The 17,846-nt window shown below is 36.8% G+C and overlaps 1 protein-coding gene and 1 pseudogene across 1 annotated transcript in view; both read right to left on the bottom strand.

The window, feature by feature from the left end:
• ANKRD50 (ankyrin repeat domain 50) overlaps positions 1–15,165 on the bottom strand; it is a 41,126-nt gene extending 25,961 nt beyond the window's left edge. Inside the window, exons 1-2 of the mRNA XM_012784168.3 lie at positions 14,897–15,165; positions 12,441–13,720 (exon numbers count right to left, since the gene is read on the bottom strand). Coding sequence (XP_012639622.1) covers positions 12,441–12,952 — 512 coding nt within the window. The 5' untranslated portion in view covers positions 12,953–13,720; positions 14,897–15,165. The remainder of the gene's footprint in view (positions 1–12,440; positions 13,721–14,896) is intronic.
• Positions 1,997–2,096, bottom strand: LOC142876761 (uncharacterized; annotated as a pseudogene).
• Positions 15,166–17,846: the final 2,681 nt, after the last annotated feature.

Genomic DNA, 17,846 nt, shown 5'->3' with positions numbered 1-17,846 from the left:
AAAGAGGCAGACGTGGTGAGAGAGAGGGAATCCAAAACGGAGGGTGAAAAAAAATATAGATTTCAAAATGCCCAGAAAGAGAGCAACAAACGTAATGATCAGAAAATATGCACTCATATCCAAATTAAAGCAATTTATAAAACTGCCACAGAATTGAAAGATGATGTATTTGAAATGTTCAGAGAAATAAAGAAGGGATAAAATTATTTTAAAAAATTATTTAACAAACATAGGTACATATTCAATAGAATGAGTAAGAACCAGAGAAATCTTCTTTATAAAGGACTTCTACTGTCAGATAAAATGTAGTAGGTGGCAGTAGCCCAAAACTTCCACTGCAAAAACTAGAAAAAAACTGTATAAATTTAAAATTTATATTTTATAAAAGATGTGAGAGGGCTGTTGAAGCAAGAAGACAAGATGAATTAGAACTCCAGAAGATAGGAGCTCTTCCAAAGTGAGCAAAAAAATGACTGCGGATTTCTTCTTAGTGGTCATCTGCTAATTTGGGAGACTAAGAATCAGGTTTGGCCCACTCTGAGGGACTCTACAGGGAGAACAAAACCAGCAAGGCTGTTAAGAGGTAAGGCATGTTCCTCTCAGAGAGCAAAGTGCTAATAGTAGTGTCTGGAACACAAGGCTGATTTTCCTTAAGGCACGTTTGCTCAATTCTGGGCCATGCTTAAAAAGCTGGGGAACTAGGCCAAGTGCATCTAAAAGCCAGCATGAAATCTCTCCTAGCTTGTAAGTTGGAAACAAAATTCTGCTAAAGGGAGAGTGCTTGCTTTAAACACAAAATTCTTAGGATTTGCAAGAATTTGAAGGTATGGAGCAGGAAACTAAAGAGCTAAACATAAATATTTCTTGGGAAAGAACTGAATTACCAAGAAGCTTTCAGAGCTGAGGAAACACCTCCAGGCTCTCCAATCAAAGGCTTGAGAGAGCTACATAAAAGTAACAGCAATAAACCAGAGGTTTGGTAAAACTGTGAAGAAGCCCCAGCCCAACTTGATCCATGATTACATCAGCATCTCACCCTATCTGTAGGCTTTTTTTTAAGTCAGAAAGCTCTCTCTGATAAAAGACATCATCAGAAACTCTACAAAAAAGGCACCAATATGAAATTGATAATCTAGAGGAAAAAGAGGCAATAAATGCAGAGAAATAATCCAGATATTTGTGCTAGCATAGACTAAAATAACTATGATTAATGTTACAGAAAATAAGTAAAGAAAAACAGATAAAAAGAAAGAGAATTTTAATAAAAATAGAATCTATAAAAATAAAGAATTAAAATCCCATTATATAACTAAAAAAATCATAATACTGGACACTAGGAACTTGGATATATTCAACACTGTTCTAACTATAACAGAATACAGGATCAGAATTTCAAAACAATAGTTCAATAGAAAATACCCAAACTGAAGCACAGAGAAAAGAACAGAGAAAACAGAAAAGAGTGAAAAAGATGTATGGGACCCAGTTAAAAGGTACAACATACATATAATTGTGGTCCCCAAAGAAAAAGAATAGACTAGAACCAACATTTGAAGAAATAATATATTGACTTCTCTAATACTTTATGAAAAGCATCAATCCACAGATTTAAGAAACTCAATAAATCTAAAACAGAGAAAATACCAAGAAACCACACTTAGGCACATCACAGTCAAACTGTCAAAAAACCAAAGACAGAAAACCTTAAGAATAATCATATAAAAAAGGAATTATCTTCAAAGGAACAAAAATAAGACTTCAAAAAGCTATTCAACAGAAACAAAAATTAAAAAGATTTGCAAAAAATGAAAAACAATATCACTCTTTTAAATGTGTTTTTTCTTTTGGTTTTGGACAATATAGTTATTCTTTTATCAAAATGTTATTTATGCTAATATGTAATGGACTTATTATTATTAAATGTATTAATATATATTTCACAAATTTATCAGGTTAAATTTTATTTACTTATTTATTTTTTTAAAATTAAACTCTTAAAAATATGGAACATGTCACGAATTTGCATGTCATCCTTAAACAGGGGCCATGCTAATCTCTGTATCATTCCAATTTTAGTATATGTGCTGCTGAAGCAAATGCCAGGTTAAATTTTAAATACAGCAAATATTAACAGATACAACCCACATAAACAAAAGTTCTTTGGGGTCCTCAATAATTTTTCACACCCCATATCCAATATGCTATCAAATTAATCTTAAAAAATAAATTGGAATACAACACTTTTCACTAGTTATGACATTTCACCCAAATCCAAGCACTAGTCTCTCACTTAGATTCTTGCACTACGACATACTGATTTCCGTGGAAGGCTGAAATTGCTGTTTAGTAAAAAGGAGAAGGCTAAGGGAGAAGCAAGATGTAGGCTAGAGGTCAGAAGTTTAATTCTGAATATGCTCAACATTACACATCTAAACAGAAGCTGAGTAAGCACTTAGATTTACAAGTCTAAATTCAGAGAGGAGGTGCCGGCTGTATATATAATACTGGGTTCACTGGGATAGATAATAATTAAGGCCATTAATGAGCTTTATGCAAGAAGTGAATGTGAATAGGAGATGCAAGATTTGAACCTTGATTTATTTCAAAATTCAAAAGTTAGTGGTATGGTTCAAGTGTCCTTGCCAAAACTCATGTTGGAATCTTAATTCCCAGTGCAGCAATGTTAGAAAGTGGTCCCTTTAAGAGGTGAATAGGTTGTTAAGGTAGATTAATGCCTTTCTTTTGAGACTGGATTAGTTCTTACAGTAATGGATTAGTTCCCAAGAGAGTGTGGTGTCATAAAGCAAGGTTACCTCTCCCATTAAGTCTTTTGGCATGTGCCTGCTTCCCCTTCTGCTTCTCTGCTATATTGTCACACAGCATGAGGCCCTCACTGGAGGCCAAGAAATGCCAATGTCATACTCTTGGGCTTTCCAGCCACCAGAATCATGAGCTAAACGTCTTTTCTTTATAAATTAGCCAGCCTCAAGTATTCTGTTTTAGCAACACCAAATATAGTTGGTAAGGTATGAAGAAAGAGTAGCCGATATGATAGGAGACAGCCAAGTAAAGAAAGTATTGCTAGAAGGATAAAGAGATAAGCTGTGTCAGGTATTTCTGTTGAGTTGAAGACTAGCACTGGATTTAGCAACATGGAGGTCTTTGAATATTGGTGGAGTGGAAAATAAAGCTTGATTATTAGGATGATGAATGAATGAGAAGTAAATAGTAAATATAGGCAGAATTTTTTGAGGCATTTGCTATAAAGAGAAGCAGTGAAGTTGAGTATCCTTCAAGAAGGATATAGGTTTGGGGGGGGTTAAAAAGGGATATATATATATATATATATATATTACAGGATAATTGAATAATGATGGGAATGATAAAAGAGGAGATTGGTAATTCATAAAAGAAAGGGTAAATTCCTGGAAATATGTCACTGAGGAGCTGAGATGGGGTGGTATCTGGTAAATAAGTGGATGGGATAGGAGCACAGATGGTTTGACCATAGTTTGAGTATGGATCCATACTCTATATCCAAAATTAAAGCAGAGTATGTACTAAAGGCAAGAGGTTTAGTAGAGTAGATGTTCCAGTGAGCGTGTGGAAGTTCTCTTCTAATTATATGTGCTTATGTGTGTGTGTACATATTTATATAATGTATAGGTTATTTATCTGAATACTGTTTTATTATATAGGAAGTAAAGTCAATAGCTAGGAATGAGGGGAGAGGCAAGGAGATTAGATGTTGAGAAGAGTATGAAATCATCATCTAGACCTGAGGTCCCCAATCTTTTAGGCACCAGGGGCTGGTTTCATGGAAGACAATTTTTCCACAGAAGGCCGTGGAGTGAGGCGCAGAGCTCAGGCCCTGATGCCACGATGGAGAGCGGCTGTAAATACAAATGAAGCTTTACTTGCTCACCTGCCACTCACCTCCTGCTGTGCTGTGCAAGAGGGGTGTGGGGGGTTCCCTAAGTTTCATGGAAGACAATTTTTCCACAGATGGGGGTGGGGGGATTGAGGGAGTGGCAGAGCTCTGTGGCCGGGTCCCTAATAGGCCATGAACCAGGGGTTGGGGATGGCAGATGTAGACAAGTGAGGGAATGGATGGTGCAGTATGGGGACCCTGAGAACTTTTCAAAGGGTCTGTGAGAAAAAATTATTTTCAAAATAACACTAATACAATTGTTTTCATTCTCATTGTCTTCTGAACATGGTAGAGCTTCCAGAGGCTACATGATGTGAAATATAGTAAGAGACTGAATACACAACATTCCAATTGGGATTTTGATTAGGATTGCAATGAATCTGTAGATTAATTTGTGGGAACTGGCCTGTTTACAATATTGAATCCTCTAATCCATGAAAACAGCATCTCCCTCCATTTATTTAATTTTTTTTCCAGTTTTTTTCAGCAGTATTTTATAGTTTCTAGAATACAGGTCTAACACATCTTTGATTAGATTTATCCCCAGGTATTTCATTTGTTTTGTGCAACTGCAAAAGATATTGTTTATAAATGCATTTTAAAAAATTTGAAAACTGTCATTTTGGAATAAAAAACGTACAGAACCAGAACATATACAAGTGTGTGTGTAAACCTACATATCTCCCATAGTGGTTAAACTATATACACATAAAAAGTAAATTCACAGGAAGGGTCGCCTATGGTTGTGAGTAGATCAGAATTAGGAAAGGACACCCAGAGGCTTTAAGTGTGGATTATTTGTTCTATAAAATAAAACAAAACCCCATATTTAAAGCAGATATGACAAAAAATGGGTAGATACATGTGTGTTTGCTTTCCTATTTACTTTCCTGGATATGCTTCCCGACAGTGGGAATAATCTATCTTATCTTTTCCCCCACAAATTGCTTTTCTACAAGCATTTCTTCTTTGCTGACATTAATTTTTCCCTTTCAATTCCTGTGAAGTTCATTGTTTGCAAACCGGTTCCCTCTTTAACCAGAGATTTAACAAACATATCAACTGAGATCTAAGCTACAAAAGTTTTTCCCCTTTTCAAGTGAATATGAATTTTAAATGATAATCTCAAAAAGAATGATAGAAATTCTACAGATAAAACTGGATTTATGGAAGAGAGGCAAAAGGTGACATCATATGACTCACTGCAGAAATCTAATACTGTTAAAAAGATTGTCCATTTGATAAAAATTAATTTCAATGTAAACTGTTAGGTATAAATATAATAACCAAAAATACAGGTTTAAAACAGATCTTTTCATCTATGACTCTATAATACATATGTATAAATTGTTCCACAAAAAATGCAATATTTAAAAACTGAATATGGTTGAAACAATACAAATTGAACAAAAATATAATATTTTAAATCAAAATATAAATATTTATTTATTCAAGTAAAAATTAGGAGTTCCTACCATATTATAAATCCTGGAAATACAAAGAAGACAAGATAGGCAAGTACTCTGCTCATTCCAACAGGTAGGCAGAAAGTCCAAGTAAACAAATGCACTAAATAATCCCAGATCATGATAGATACTAAAAATTAAAAATAAAGAAAACTAAGTGGGATGATGGGATTTAAGAAAATGACTGGGTGGGGAGACTTCTAAAGACTCAGTGGTCAAGGAAAGCTCTCTGAGGAGGTAATGTTTAAGATGGTACCTAAGTGATAATAGGGCAAGCAGCCATATAAAAATGTGCTGGCCAGAACTTGACCTATTTCAGAACACAATAAGGGCAATGTGGATAAATAGCAATAAGCAAGGGTAAAAATAGTATATATAAGACGAGGTCAAAGGTTAGGCAAAGGAGAGATCATTAGAGTTTAGGTTTTATTCTAACTGTAGGTTTTAAGCAGGGAAGTAACATGAACTGATACTCTGCTTTGTGAAGATAAAAGGGACACAATAGCAACAAGAAGGCCAGTCAGGAGGCTAGTACAGTAGTGCAGGCAACAGAAAATAGGGGTAGCAGCAGTAGAGACAGAAGTGGAGCTATTTGTTTTATTTTGGAGATAGAACAAAAGTAGCTGGTGTATTGAGTGGATGAATGAAACTTAGGAATCAATGATGACTCCTAGATTTCTGATAAAAATTAATGAATTTCTATTTAAAATATAATTTCCTTAATTTTTATATAGTTAGCTATTGTCACAATAGTGGTATATCATGAACACTCCAAAATTCAATGGCTCAATGTAACAATCATTTATACTTTCTTTTTGTCTCTGTATGTTTGTTAATCTACCCTAGGCTTGGAGTCAAGCCGCAGGTTAGGTCTGCACCATCTCTCTCTCATCTTCCTTGGACCAGAAGGCTAGCCAGACCATGTCCTTCTCATGGTGACAGCAGAAGCACAAGATAAGCCCTACTTTAAGTCTCTGTTTGGGTCATGTTATTCATATTATGAATATCACACTGTCCAAAGCAAATCACATGGCTGAGCCAAAATCAAAAAATGGTAGAGAAGTGTATTTTCTCCTCTAGTGGAAGGACCTGCTATATCATATAACAAAGACCACAAACACATGGAGGTATAAAGAATAGAGGCAAATAATTCAATCTACCATCACATCTATGTATTGAAATCATGAAACATAATTGTAAAAGGCTATCAGTTTCTGGGAAGTTCCACATTGTTCTTCAAAATAACCATGAGTAAGATAAAATTTATCTTCTTAACTAGTACTTATTTTTATTAAGCAATTACATAAACATTTTAACTATTTTATTACCTAAGACTACAATGTATAGTGGGGAAAAATGGCATTGTAAATATTTTTGAGATTAGGGTAACATATTATGAAGAAAAATCAATTTGAAATTTAAAACAATTAAAATGATATGGTCAAAGACATTACAGACACAACTAGAGGCTAAAGACAGACAACCAATTGGAACATACTTCAGAGATTTTTAAGAGGAGAAAAATAACTATTTATTTTACTTCATAAAATCAAGGCACCTTACTTCACAGAAACCATTTTACCTCACAAAATTTAAAAATAAAAAACAGCAAAATTGCTAAAAACTGTAAAAAAATCTACAACACATAACAAACAAAAAGTTTATATTTTTATTGTGTAAATAAAGCTTTTACTAAGCACTAAGAAAAATAAGAATATCCTTACTTGTCCACATCCCCTGCAAGCTTTAATATGACTTACATGCTTAGAAATATTTCTTGAAAGAATAAATGAGCTTAATGTGCTCTGATGAGGTTATAGAAATATGATACATACTTTAGATAGGGCAGAACTAAATTATCAATGGTTTTAAAGCTAAGCAGAGAAACCTGAATTTTTTATGTAGGTTATACCAGGCTCAGAGAAATGTCCTAGAGAAAGTACTGTTTTACTATGGCTAATTGGGCAACTGAGCAAAATGAATTAAGCAGACCAACTAGGAATAGGGGAATAAAATTTCTAGATTAGGGTAAAAAAATATTTAAAAAATTCCAAGAAGAAAGATTAAATATCTTAGAATAGAGTAATATAATAGAAAATAGTCAAATAAATTTCTAGAATCCAGCCTAGGGAAGTGCTTCTCAAACTTCAATGTGTATAAGATTCACTTAGAGATCTCATTAAAAGGCAGTTTCTGATTCTGTAGACCTGAGATTCTGCATTTCTAATAATCTCCCAGGTGATGTTAATATTGCTGATGTTTAGATCACATTTTTGAGAAGAAAAGGCCTAGGAAATAAGAATAATTATGGAACAACTTAGATAAAGAGTCAGTTTTCTCAGAATTCCAGATAATCATCAAGCTTTATTTTATATGCTTTCTTATCACCCATTCCTTCCTTCTTGGCACTTATCAAAGCTGTTTGTTTTTTACATTTACTTTTGTTATTTGTTCAATGTATTTCCCCCCACTTAACTCAGTGTCCTATCTGGCTTACCACTTTAGCTCTGATACTTAGCACATACCTGACACATAGCTGGTACTGAATATTTGTTTGAGGAATGAATGAATGAAGCAATGAATAGAAATGCTAGTTTGAACATAGGAAGGTTAGTGAGGGACACCCAAGTGAAAAGATACACGTTGATCAGAATAAAGACAAAAGCTATTGATGCAGATTTGATCACTGTCATATTAGATATGCACATTGGTAGCCAAGTAACATGTAAATAAAATAATTGAAGGAGTATGTATAAAGAGAGATCTAAGTAATTAAGCATGTGGAGAAAACATCCAGCAAAAACCTAGAGGAAGAGACACCAAAGAATGGAGTCAGCAGGGGATTCTGAAAGGCAGAAAGTACAAATAATGAAAAAAGTTCCAAAATACATCATCTAAGGCTAAAGGCAGATTGAGCAATAAGTTCAGAGGCAACTATGCAAACATCTTTCTGTAAATATGTAAGATAAAAGTCAGATTTCAGTAAGTTAAGAAGAAATATGGTGACCGGGAAGAGAAAACACCACTCAAACACACAAACACAAGATGATATGAGAGCAAATTTAGGGGGAGATAAACATATAGTCTTTCTTTTTTCAGAGGAATAGGAAACATGTCGTATTTGAAAATGTTTACAGGAGGCAGGTTGGGATATATAAATAAATGAAGTGGTGTTAGTATAGAATAATGGAGCCTGGTAAGACTGAATCAAATTAGAGCATGAAGGCCCCATATAAAGACAGCAGCAGGCTCAGCTCCACAAGATTACTGTTTCTAAAGAATGAGAACATAGTATTACTATGTCAAAATTTGGTAGTTTTTTTCCAAGAAAAACCAAAAATCTGTATATGTATGTGAAATTTCATGGATTGGGTGTACTTAACTTGTAGGGTACCACTTTATTCTCTCTGGTCTAAAAAAGAATCTGAGTTATCAGAAAGTAAATAAAAAGATCACTGAACAGAACTAAGAATGTGGCTGACTTGAAACTGTTTAAGTATGCAAACAGGAGCAATATAGTAAAAAGGATACAGTTGTAAAGTGGAAAGAGATCATTCAGCGAAAGAAGATGATCTTAGACTAAAAGATAAACATGCAAAGTATTGATTCTTTTATTTTATTTAAAATTTGAACAGTAAAAGAACTTTTACAAGGATCTTTTAATTTGTCAATATTTAAGAATGGGTAATGACAATTATCTTAAATAGCATTATACAAGATAGAGTATGGAACTGGAATACTTTGCTGTGAAAGCACACAAGAGAGGGTAAGAAGGAAGCACACTTTCCAGCTCCATTCTGTTCTTAGTTTCTTTGTTCAGTGTGCCAAAAATACTTGGAGCCAGTTGAGACAGGAGATAGATATCTGGCCACTTAAAACTATCTGGACTAATGCCATATCCATACATGCAAAAAGTGGACAGCAGGTTAATAAATTAATAATCACTAAATGTCTGGTCTGCACTTAAAACTGACCTAAATCTTACAGCATTTCAATTTTCTTTCTTGTTCAAGAGCTTCAGCCTTCTTTCAACTGGGTTCAGACATATTTTAGATAGACAAGTAGCATTATTCACTCATTCAAAAGGCAGTTATTTCACACTTATTATATGCAAAGTATTATACAAAGTACTATGGAAAATATAAAAAATTCATCAATCATAAATAATGTCATGAAGAAGCATATGCCTAATAGGGGAGATAAAAGATAAATGCATAAATAATTACAACACAAGATAAAAACCTAAGGAGATGTAAGTTAAGAACCATAAATGATCCTGGAAAAGGAGAGAAAGATTAGAAAGAATAGTCAAATGTTCAAGAATTCCTATCTGACATAAAAAACAAATATCAATGTTTGGTCTCCCAGTTTACTATCTTTTTCTAACAAGCCATACTACCTTTTACCGCAAACACACATTTTCTGCTAAATTCTCAAAGCTTATTCATCTTTGATTCTTCATCACAATTTTATTCCATTTACACTTAATTTGTGGCACCCCTGAAGATGCTTAATTTTTCTTGTCAGCATTATATAGAACAATGCTCTTTGAATGTGGCCGTATTACAGCTTCATCATCTTAGAGGAAATGTATCTCTAAGAATGAGCAAAAAGAGTGAGAGTATCCCAATACCAAAGTTACCTAATTTATTTCATGATTAATTACTTTAATGATGATGAAAGAAAGCGGCCCAGGTTTATGGAAGATCCAGTAGGAGATTAAGTTAAGAGCACCAAAATGGTCCAAGTAGAAAGACTAGGCACACTCTAACAAAGTACAAACTGAGAATACAAAGTAATTGGCTCCTTCTGTCAATTAGAAAAGCAGTGCTGGTGTGGATTTTACATACAGCTCTAATTGCTTCCTCTTTCCCTTCAATTAGTTAATAACTACAAATCGCACTAGAAAAAAATAATAAGATGAATAACTGAATAAAACAATTATTTTTCAGGAAAATCTATGATAGAAAGATATGCTTAGGATCAGAATACATAAAAAACATAGTTATCAAACTTGATTTCAAATATTTAAATGTTTAGGTATTACAAATTTACATATGAATTCTGATAAATTATAAAATTGCATAATTCAGTTACATTACGTTCACCTTACACTAAATTTGAAAGGGATTAAGGTGTTATTATATCCAAACAGCTTACTTATATCAAAGAAATGAAAATACAGCTCTTCGACTAGTGATAGTATCTTCAGAAAAAGCAGTAAGAGGAAAAGAGTGTTTATGTACAGAGACTTTAGGTCTCTTAGAAGAGAAAGTTTTATAATAAAGACCACATTATTCTATACACAGTGATTCCCTATTTAACACTCTACATCAAACCTTGTATATCACATTTGTTACAGGCCTCAACTAACAGGTTTCCTCACTAATTTACAAATGATACAGCAGTTTTAACCCTGATTTCGATGGCTAACAGCAAAAGATAACAGAGTTACCCTGAGTTTTACTGGACTGAATTTTACATTAAAAAGTCTATGAGTATATCACATATCTCACAGAAATGTCCCTTTGGTTGACTTTAATAAAACCCCACCAATGAATTCTACATTATCATCTATAATTCTCATTCTAGAATACCATTCTCTCTATTCACATGGGTTATCTGAAAACCCACACTCAAAGTACACTGTGACAAACATCCTCTGTTCACCAACTTAGTCATACACAAACCAATCCTCTTCCCATCAAGTCCTCCAAGGAATTTCTATGATTACAAACATATACATATACAGGTATTTCGTATCTCAGCTCCAACACTTATTAAACTATAACCTTGGACAATTTACTTAGGCTCTCTGTGCCTCAGTTTCCTCATCTATAAAATGGGAAAAGTAGTACCTACCTCATAGGATTGTTATGAAGACTAAATGATTTAATATTTGCAGAGCACTTAGAACAGTGACTGACACATATTGTTTAAGATAATTATTAAATATTTTCAATATTACTTCTAAAATGTATAGATTTCATTCCTTTAGATTAGAAGACATCATATATGCAAACATCACTCTTTTCATAGCAATTCAAATCCCTCCTGGAGATATACTCAAATAGAAAAGAGACAAAAATATACAAACAAACCTCCAGGGCATGGTATATCAGAATCTTTGCAGAATAAATTTTTTGCTTGTTAAGAATTAGTTATTGTGCAGGAAAAAACAAAAAAGTGTATGGGAAAATGAGTAATTCAAGCAGAAAAATCAGGCTGTAGTAAGCACAAAATAACAATTAGTCTGCTACTTTTACAGTGAACAGAGGCATGATATGCAAAAAATTATTCTCAAGGAATTATATTTTCTTGAACACATTTTAAATCTGAAACCACTCTGAAAAGCAACTTACTCACTTCTTGGACCATTCCATTTATTATAGAAAAATGAGTAATTGAAGTTAGGAAAAAAATTTTCTCTGTATCAGTCACTAAAAGTACCAAAATGACCCCAATTTTCACCATCTTATAAATGTCACATATTTCAAAAATATTACTCAACTTATCTTAGGCAGAATAAATTTTCTTAGTAGAGGAATAAATCCTAAAACACATTGGCAAATTTTCTTCATATTTCAATGGGCAATGATCTCTTTTAAAGAGAACCTTTCTTATTTAAAGAAAAAAATACTATAAAAAAGATACTAGATTCTATACTGAGTTCCTCTAAGTTCAGCTCCAATATAGAGTTTACTCTTCCTGAAAATCTAACCTACTTGGCAGGTGGCTAAATGTTCTTCTCTACCATAAGAAAAAATTTCCCTTACCATTTATATATAGGTAATATTAGAAAAGTACCACTCTGTTATTAACAAGTAAAATTAAGACATACTTTTAATCCATATACTGTGCAATACAAAGCTTAAGTTTTGTTTCCTTCAATATTCAAAGTAAACAGGTGTATTCACAACCACAGATGAAGCCCAAATAAGCACAGTAAATGTATCCCACGAAGTTTAAAAACAAAACAAAAACTAAAAATCACTTTAATTTTTTGCATAGAAATCTGAACATCATGACATTCTTATTGTTACCTTTTAAATGCTTCAGCTGGGTTCCTCTCACATTCCCCGGGCTGCAAGAGGCTTTGGACTGCTGGATCCCTTAGTTTGTCCTCATATCCTTGGAGTAGTCCACTGCGGCAAATCTGGGCAACTAGACCTCTAATAAACCCTCCAACACACAAAGTATCAGAGTCCTGGGCCTTGCAGAAATGAAAGGCCAAAGCTTGGCGATGTAAACCTCTCTGCAAGCTGGTAGGTGAACTTGGCCATAAGAGCTCAGTACATAGGGCTGTCTTGCCACTGCCAGGCCCTCCTACCAACAATACACCCCAGGCAGCTCCCTTTCCAGAGACAGCACTAGCATTATTCCCAGAATTCATTAAAAGGGATGGTGTGTTGACAGCACTATTGCAGCAGTTAGTTTTCTCCTGGAGGCAATGCTGAAGCTTGTGGAAAACCCACTCCCTACAGTAAAACTGCTTCCCTTGCAGTAAACTAGTTTGAGCCATTTTGCAGACTTTCTCTTCCCAAGGATTAGTCATAATAGGTTTTTTATCTTCAACATTTGCTAGAGTCTGGATACATCAACACAGGTCTTTACATCCATGATGACATAGCTTGCATATTAAGTTGACTTTGAATGACAGAGTTAGCAGTTACAGTAAGAATTCAACAGCCACAGAGCTCATGTGTCAACAGAATGTACATGACTTTAATTGGCTCCTTATTCTTGATTAGCAGAGAATTAGTTTAATTGTTGAACTGATGGAAAAATGCCTGGTTCCAAAACTCAGCAACTTTTCCTATATCTTGATGAGTCACATAACTCCATGGTTATATCTGGAGTTTATGTGATCGTGGATGTTTCAAGTATACAGATGAGACAATACATCTGGAAAACTAAAGAGAAAGCCCAATCTTTCAATTTGTACAAAATTCTCCTTCAGATTCCAAGTGTTAATTCTGTATCTGACAATTAGATGCAGGAAAGCTGTCCATTTTATTAAATGCCATCAAAAAGATTACAATGATACAGTATGAGGTATTATACATAGGTAGCTCTGTATTTCTTGTTGAAGGATGATCACTCAAACTACTACTTCTTGCCAGTTTCAGGCATCTGGGCAACTGCCACGCCACTGTTTCAGATTATAGTCTCTTATGTGGCAGAAAGGACAGACCACTGCTAACACCTTCTTAATTCAAAGCATTGATAAAAGTCATTTTTCAAAACAGAAGATTCTTAATAAACTTATTCACAGGTTTCTTGGTTTTAAGATGTCCAGGTAATCAACAATCTCCACAAGTAGCTAAAATAAAACAAACAAAAATACCTCAGTGCAAAATATCACATGTTAAAAGCTTATTTATCAAAGGACATAGTTTACCAGTTAAAGTAATCTCAAAAATCCACATACTTCATCTTTGGCACTTTCAAAAAGCTACACATTATGCCTGAAATAATTACATTTTCCTTTCCGTATTTTTCTTCTTCATTCATAGGCTTTTCAAACAGCCACATTTTAATCAAGTTACCCAGGATTTTTATAACTTGACTGTAAAAAGGGAGAAAAAAGATACTTTATGCACATAGAGTAACATCTTTAACTCCAGCCAAAACGCTCTTCCCCAACTAGATTGGTAGAACAGCGCCAGCTAAGGAAGCTCTATTAACTTACACAGTCCAGTCAGTCAAGGACTCTGTCTACTCCACCAGCCTCACTTCTTTGTTGATAGTTTGCAAAATATAGGGGAAGATTACCAGGGTTGCGGCTGGATGGGAATGGATTAAAAAAAGGAAGGGGGATAACTGCTCCTATATGAATGATAAGTCAAACACAAGTACAACGTGAATCCTTCCTTTCTTTGGGCCAGGGATGGAGGTTTAGGATCGGGGTCGGGAACAGAATCTGCCACTCAGACCGGAGAACAGGCGGCCGGGGAGAATTCCTTCCGAGGCAGGAAAGGGATAAGAAGTGGAGTGCTTCGGTGCTGGTGGGTGTTTGCCTACAGTTCCGGCCTCTAGTTTCAGCTGATAGACAAAAGGAACTTCGGGATTCCCAGCGACGGGAACCACCTTGGGTTTGAGCCGCCCCAAGGAGCCACAGGGGGGCCACCTCGGAGAGGCCACGAGCGAAGGTGCAGTCTCCACACTGAGGTCTGCCCTTCCAGAGCCTGGGAGTGCCTCGGCACCCCGCCCCGCCCGGAGACCCGGGTGTGTCTTTTTTTGGGGGGGGTGCCCGAGGTCCTTGCCAATCCCAGACGGGGTCGCCTCCCAGTCGGGGTCCAGTTCTGCGCCCCCACCCCGTGCCCTACTCCCGCTCCTACCCGGCCCTCGGTGGAGCAAGGGGAGAGGTCGGATCTGGGGCCCGAGGCTGGCGAGGGTGGGTGGGTGGGTGAGGTCCAAGCCCCAGCCTCAGCCTCCGAGCTTCCAACCTGAGGGAGGGGCCTCGCTTCGACCGCCGCCGCCGCCGCCCCTCGGTTACCTGGGCCCCAGCGGCCGCCGTGGCCGCCGCCACTGCTGCTGGGGACTCAGCCTCAGACACTTGCTTCGCTGAGAAGCCGCCGCCAGCAGCGCTCCCAGGACTCCCAGTGCAGCCGCCTCCTCCACCGGGCCTGGAGCACGCTCCCGGCTCCAGATCCTCCTCTTGGCCCCCGCGACTGCCAGTTCCAGCTTCCCCGGCAGCCTCGACCGTGCTCCTCCCAACCCCCACCGGCCAACCGCCGCCGCCGTCAGGGCAGTGACTGTCTCAGGCAGCCCGGGACCCGGCCGGCTCCGCCCCGCCCCGCTCCGCGGCCCCGCCCGCCGAGCCCAGGCCCCGCCCCCAGCCCGCCGCTGGGCCTTTCTTTGCTCGCCGACCCCGCCCCCTCGCCCTGCCCCTCCCCCACCGCGCCGGCCCTTCGCAGCCCGTGCCTGGGCGTGTGCAGCCGCGGGGGACCCGCAGCGTGCACCGCGGGGAGACCTTTCTGGGGGCGGCGTGGGGGCCCCGCCTTCCTCAGGGGAGGCGGAGAACGGGGCGGGGGCTGCGTTCTCACGTCCCCGAGCTCACGCGAGTCGCTGCCCCCACCCACCCCGTCACCACTGGGCCTTGATCCTTCCTTTGTCTTCCAGGCCGGAGAGACTTGCTGGCTGTTGGGGCCGTCCCCGCTCCGAGGAGGGGCGGCTGGGCTGGGGGAGATTGCCCCTTGCCTCTCCCTCAACCTTCTTGCCGCTCCCTGAGCCTCCTTTCCCCCAAAGGCCACCCCAGGCCCCGTCCTGCCCCTCAGTCGTCCGGGTCTCCTTTCAGTCCCTTAGAATTCCGGGGATGCTTTTACTTTCTCAGCCTGGGATTAAGAGAAGGAAGGAAAGGACTGGGAAGAATGTTGTGAAAATAGAAATAGTAGGGGTATAGGGCGACGTTCCTACCCGCCTCATGAATGGGACGTGGCCTCCATCCAGTGGAGGTTGACAGCCGGCGTGATTAGGTCTCAGGCCCCTGCCCTTCAACCCCGCTTGGTCACCGCAGGGGCCACTATGGGGGAAGAAGTCCATGGCCAAGTCAGAGTGTGGCGGGAGATGAAGCGCCCTAGAGGGCCTGCTCTCCGGGCAGTTAATTTTGGACTAGATGGGTCAGTTGTTTGCATTCGCTGATCCTGGGTTATTTAGATTCCAGTTTTCTGCTGGGAAAATAAGTGTGTTGTCTACTGATGGAGTAGGAAATGCAGCATTTTTAAACATTTTTTTGTTTGTTTATGCTAAAACTAAGAGTTCACCATCTCCCATTCCCCATTAATTTGAATGTTTTTATTTCCCAGAGTATTAAGCCAGTCTCCCATCTGGTTTTAGGAATTTCGAAGTATAGCTATGACACCTAGAAAAAAAGGTAAACAAATAGCCAGTATTTGTGCTTACACTTCCATTTTGTTTATTCGTGGCAATTGAGGCTTATTGATCTTAATATTTAACTTTAATTCACGTACCCCGAATTTTTGGGCTTCTTTCCCAAAACCTGAGCAAAAAGGACAGAAGAATGTAAATTTTCCAGAATTAGAGAGATGAAAATTGATTTTTGAAAAGTTACAATTTTGATTTATTTTGCTTAGGCAGTTTTAATTACCACTTAGCTTGTTTGCCATGCAGCTTTATGATCATTGAATAAGTTGACTCCTTTAGTTTCATAGTTGTTAAATTACATGTTTAGAGAAAAATGTAAATGAGAACTATGTACATAACATTATCATTTCCATTAAACCATTTGCTAATACAATAATTAAAATAATGTCTGCTCAATAAAGAAATTACAGAAACTTTTTGTTTAGTGGTTCTCATTTATGATAACTAACCACTATAATGGAATATTGTTTTAAATAACATCAGCTATAACTAAGCAGTGATTACACTTCAGACCCATTTAGAATTTTATATTTTTTGCTTTAAAATTTATTTCACATTCCATTTTATTGCTTTTTGGTTTCCCTAATAGAAAAACTTTAACAATAGCATACGTGCATATTTGTATATATAAATATTTGTATATTTGTGTATACAAATTTGTACAGCAAATTTTATAAAATGTCTTTTTATCAATTACCTAAATGCTAAAAATGGCATAAGCAGAGGAGTTACTCTTGGTACATATTCACATACTTTAATCAGTTTCTTAGCCATATTTTCTCTAATACCAGATGCTGGCATTTTTCCAAAGAATGCATTTTTTAAATATGTTTTTTCTTTGAATTTTTTCATAAAATTTCCTGAAATCTTCACAGTTGCATAATTTGATATTATGGACACCTTTAACTATTGCTTCTCTGCAGACTGTAATATTTTAAATTGAAAATGATCTCTATAAGTGGTAAGGTACCTTGTAAGCTCAAAGAAGACTCTGCTAAATAAAATATATTCTGAATTCTAATTTCTTCATACTGATACATCCAAATTTTTTCAACCCAAATCTTTTCCTAGGTGTTGCCTTTTTTTAAACCTCACACAGAGTTATGTCCTTCAACAAATATTTTTATAAGACCAAGCTCATCATATAAGTTTTCTTTATGTTTATTTTGATGGTTTCAATCAAATTTATGTACTGCAAAATTATACGTCTTCTCAATTTTAATATATTTGGATACAAAATATAGTTTTATCCAATTAGAAGCAACAGCTCCATCAAAAGATTCTCCTTACAAATGGAGGTATTCCAAAGCATAATTACAAATTTCAAAAATTAAGTCTTTTATAATGTTTATGCTCTTGTCATAGAGTACACTTCGTTTCTTATTTGGTAGAGGTAAATTTCAATTTATTTCTATTTGCAAGCTCTATTTTCAATAATTACAGTACCTAAAAGCTGCAAAAGTTGCATACTTTGAGTTTAGAGTTCCAATAATTTTAAACGAAATGCTATGAAAATTTAGAGGATTTATTTTAGTCATCTAGTATAACTAGTGCAGATCACT

Source organism: Microcebus murinus, chromosome 15 (assembly GCF_040939455.1).
Source record: "Microcebus murinus isolate Inina chromosome 15, M.murinus_Inina_mat1.0, whole genome shotgun sequence".
Lineage (NCBI taxonomy): Eukaryota > Metazoa > Chordata > Mammalia > Primates > Cheirogaleidae > Microcebus > Microcebus murinus.
The sequence above is the reverse complement of the archived record's forward strand: the minus strand, read 5'-3'. Positions and strand labels throughout refer to the sequence as shown.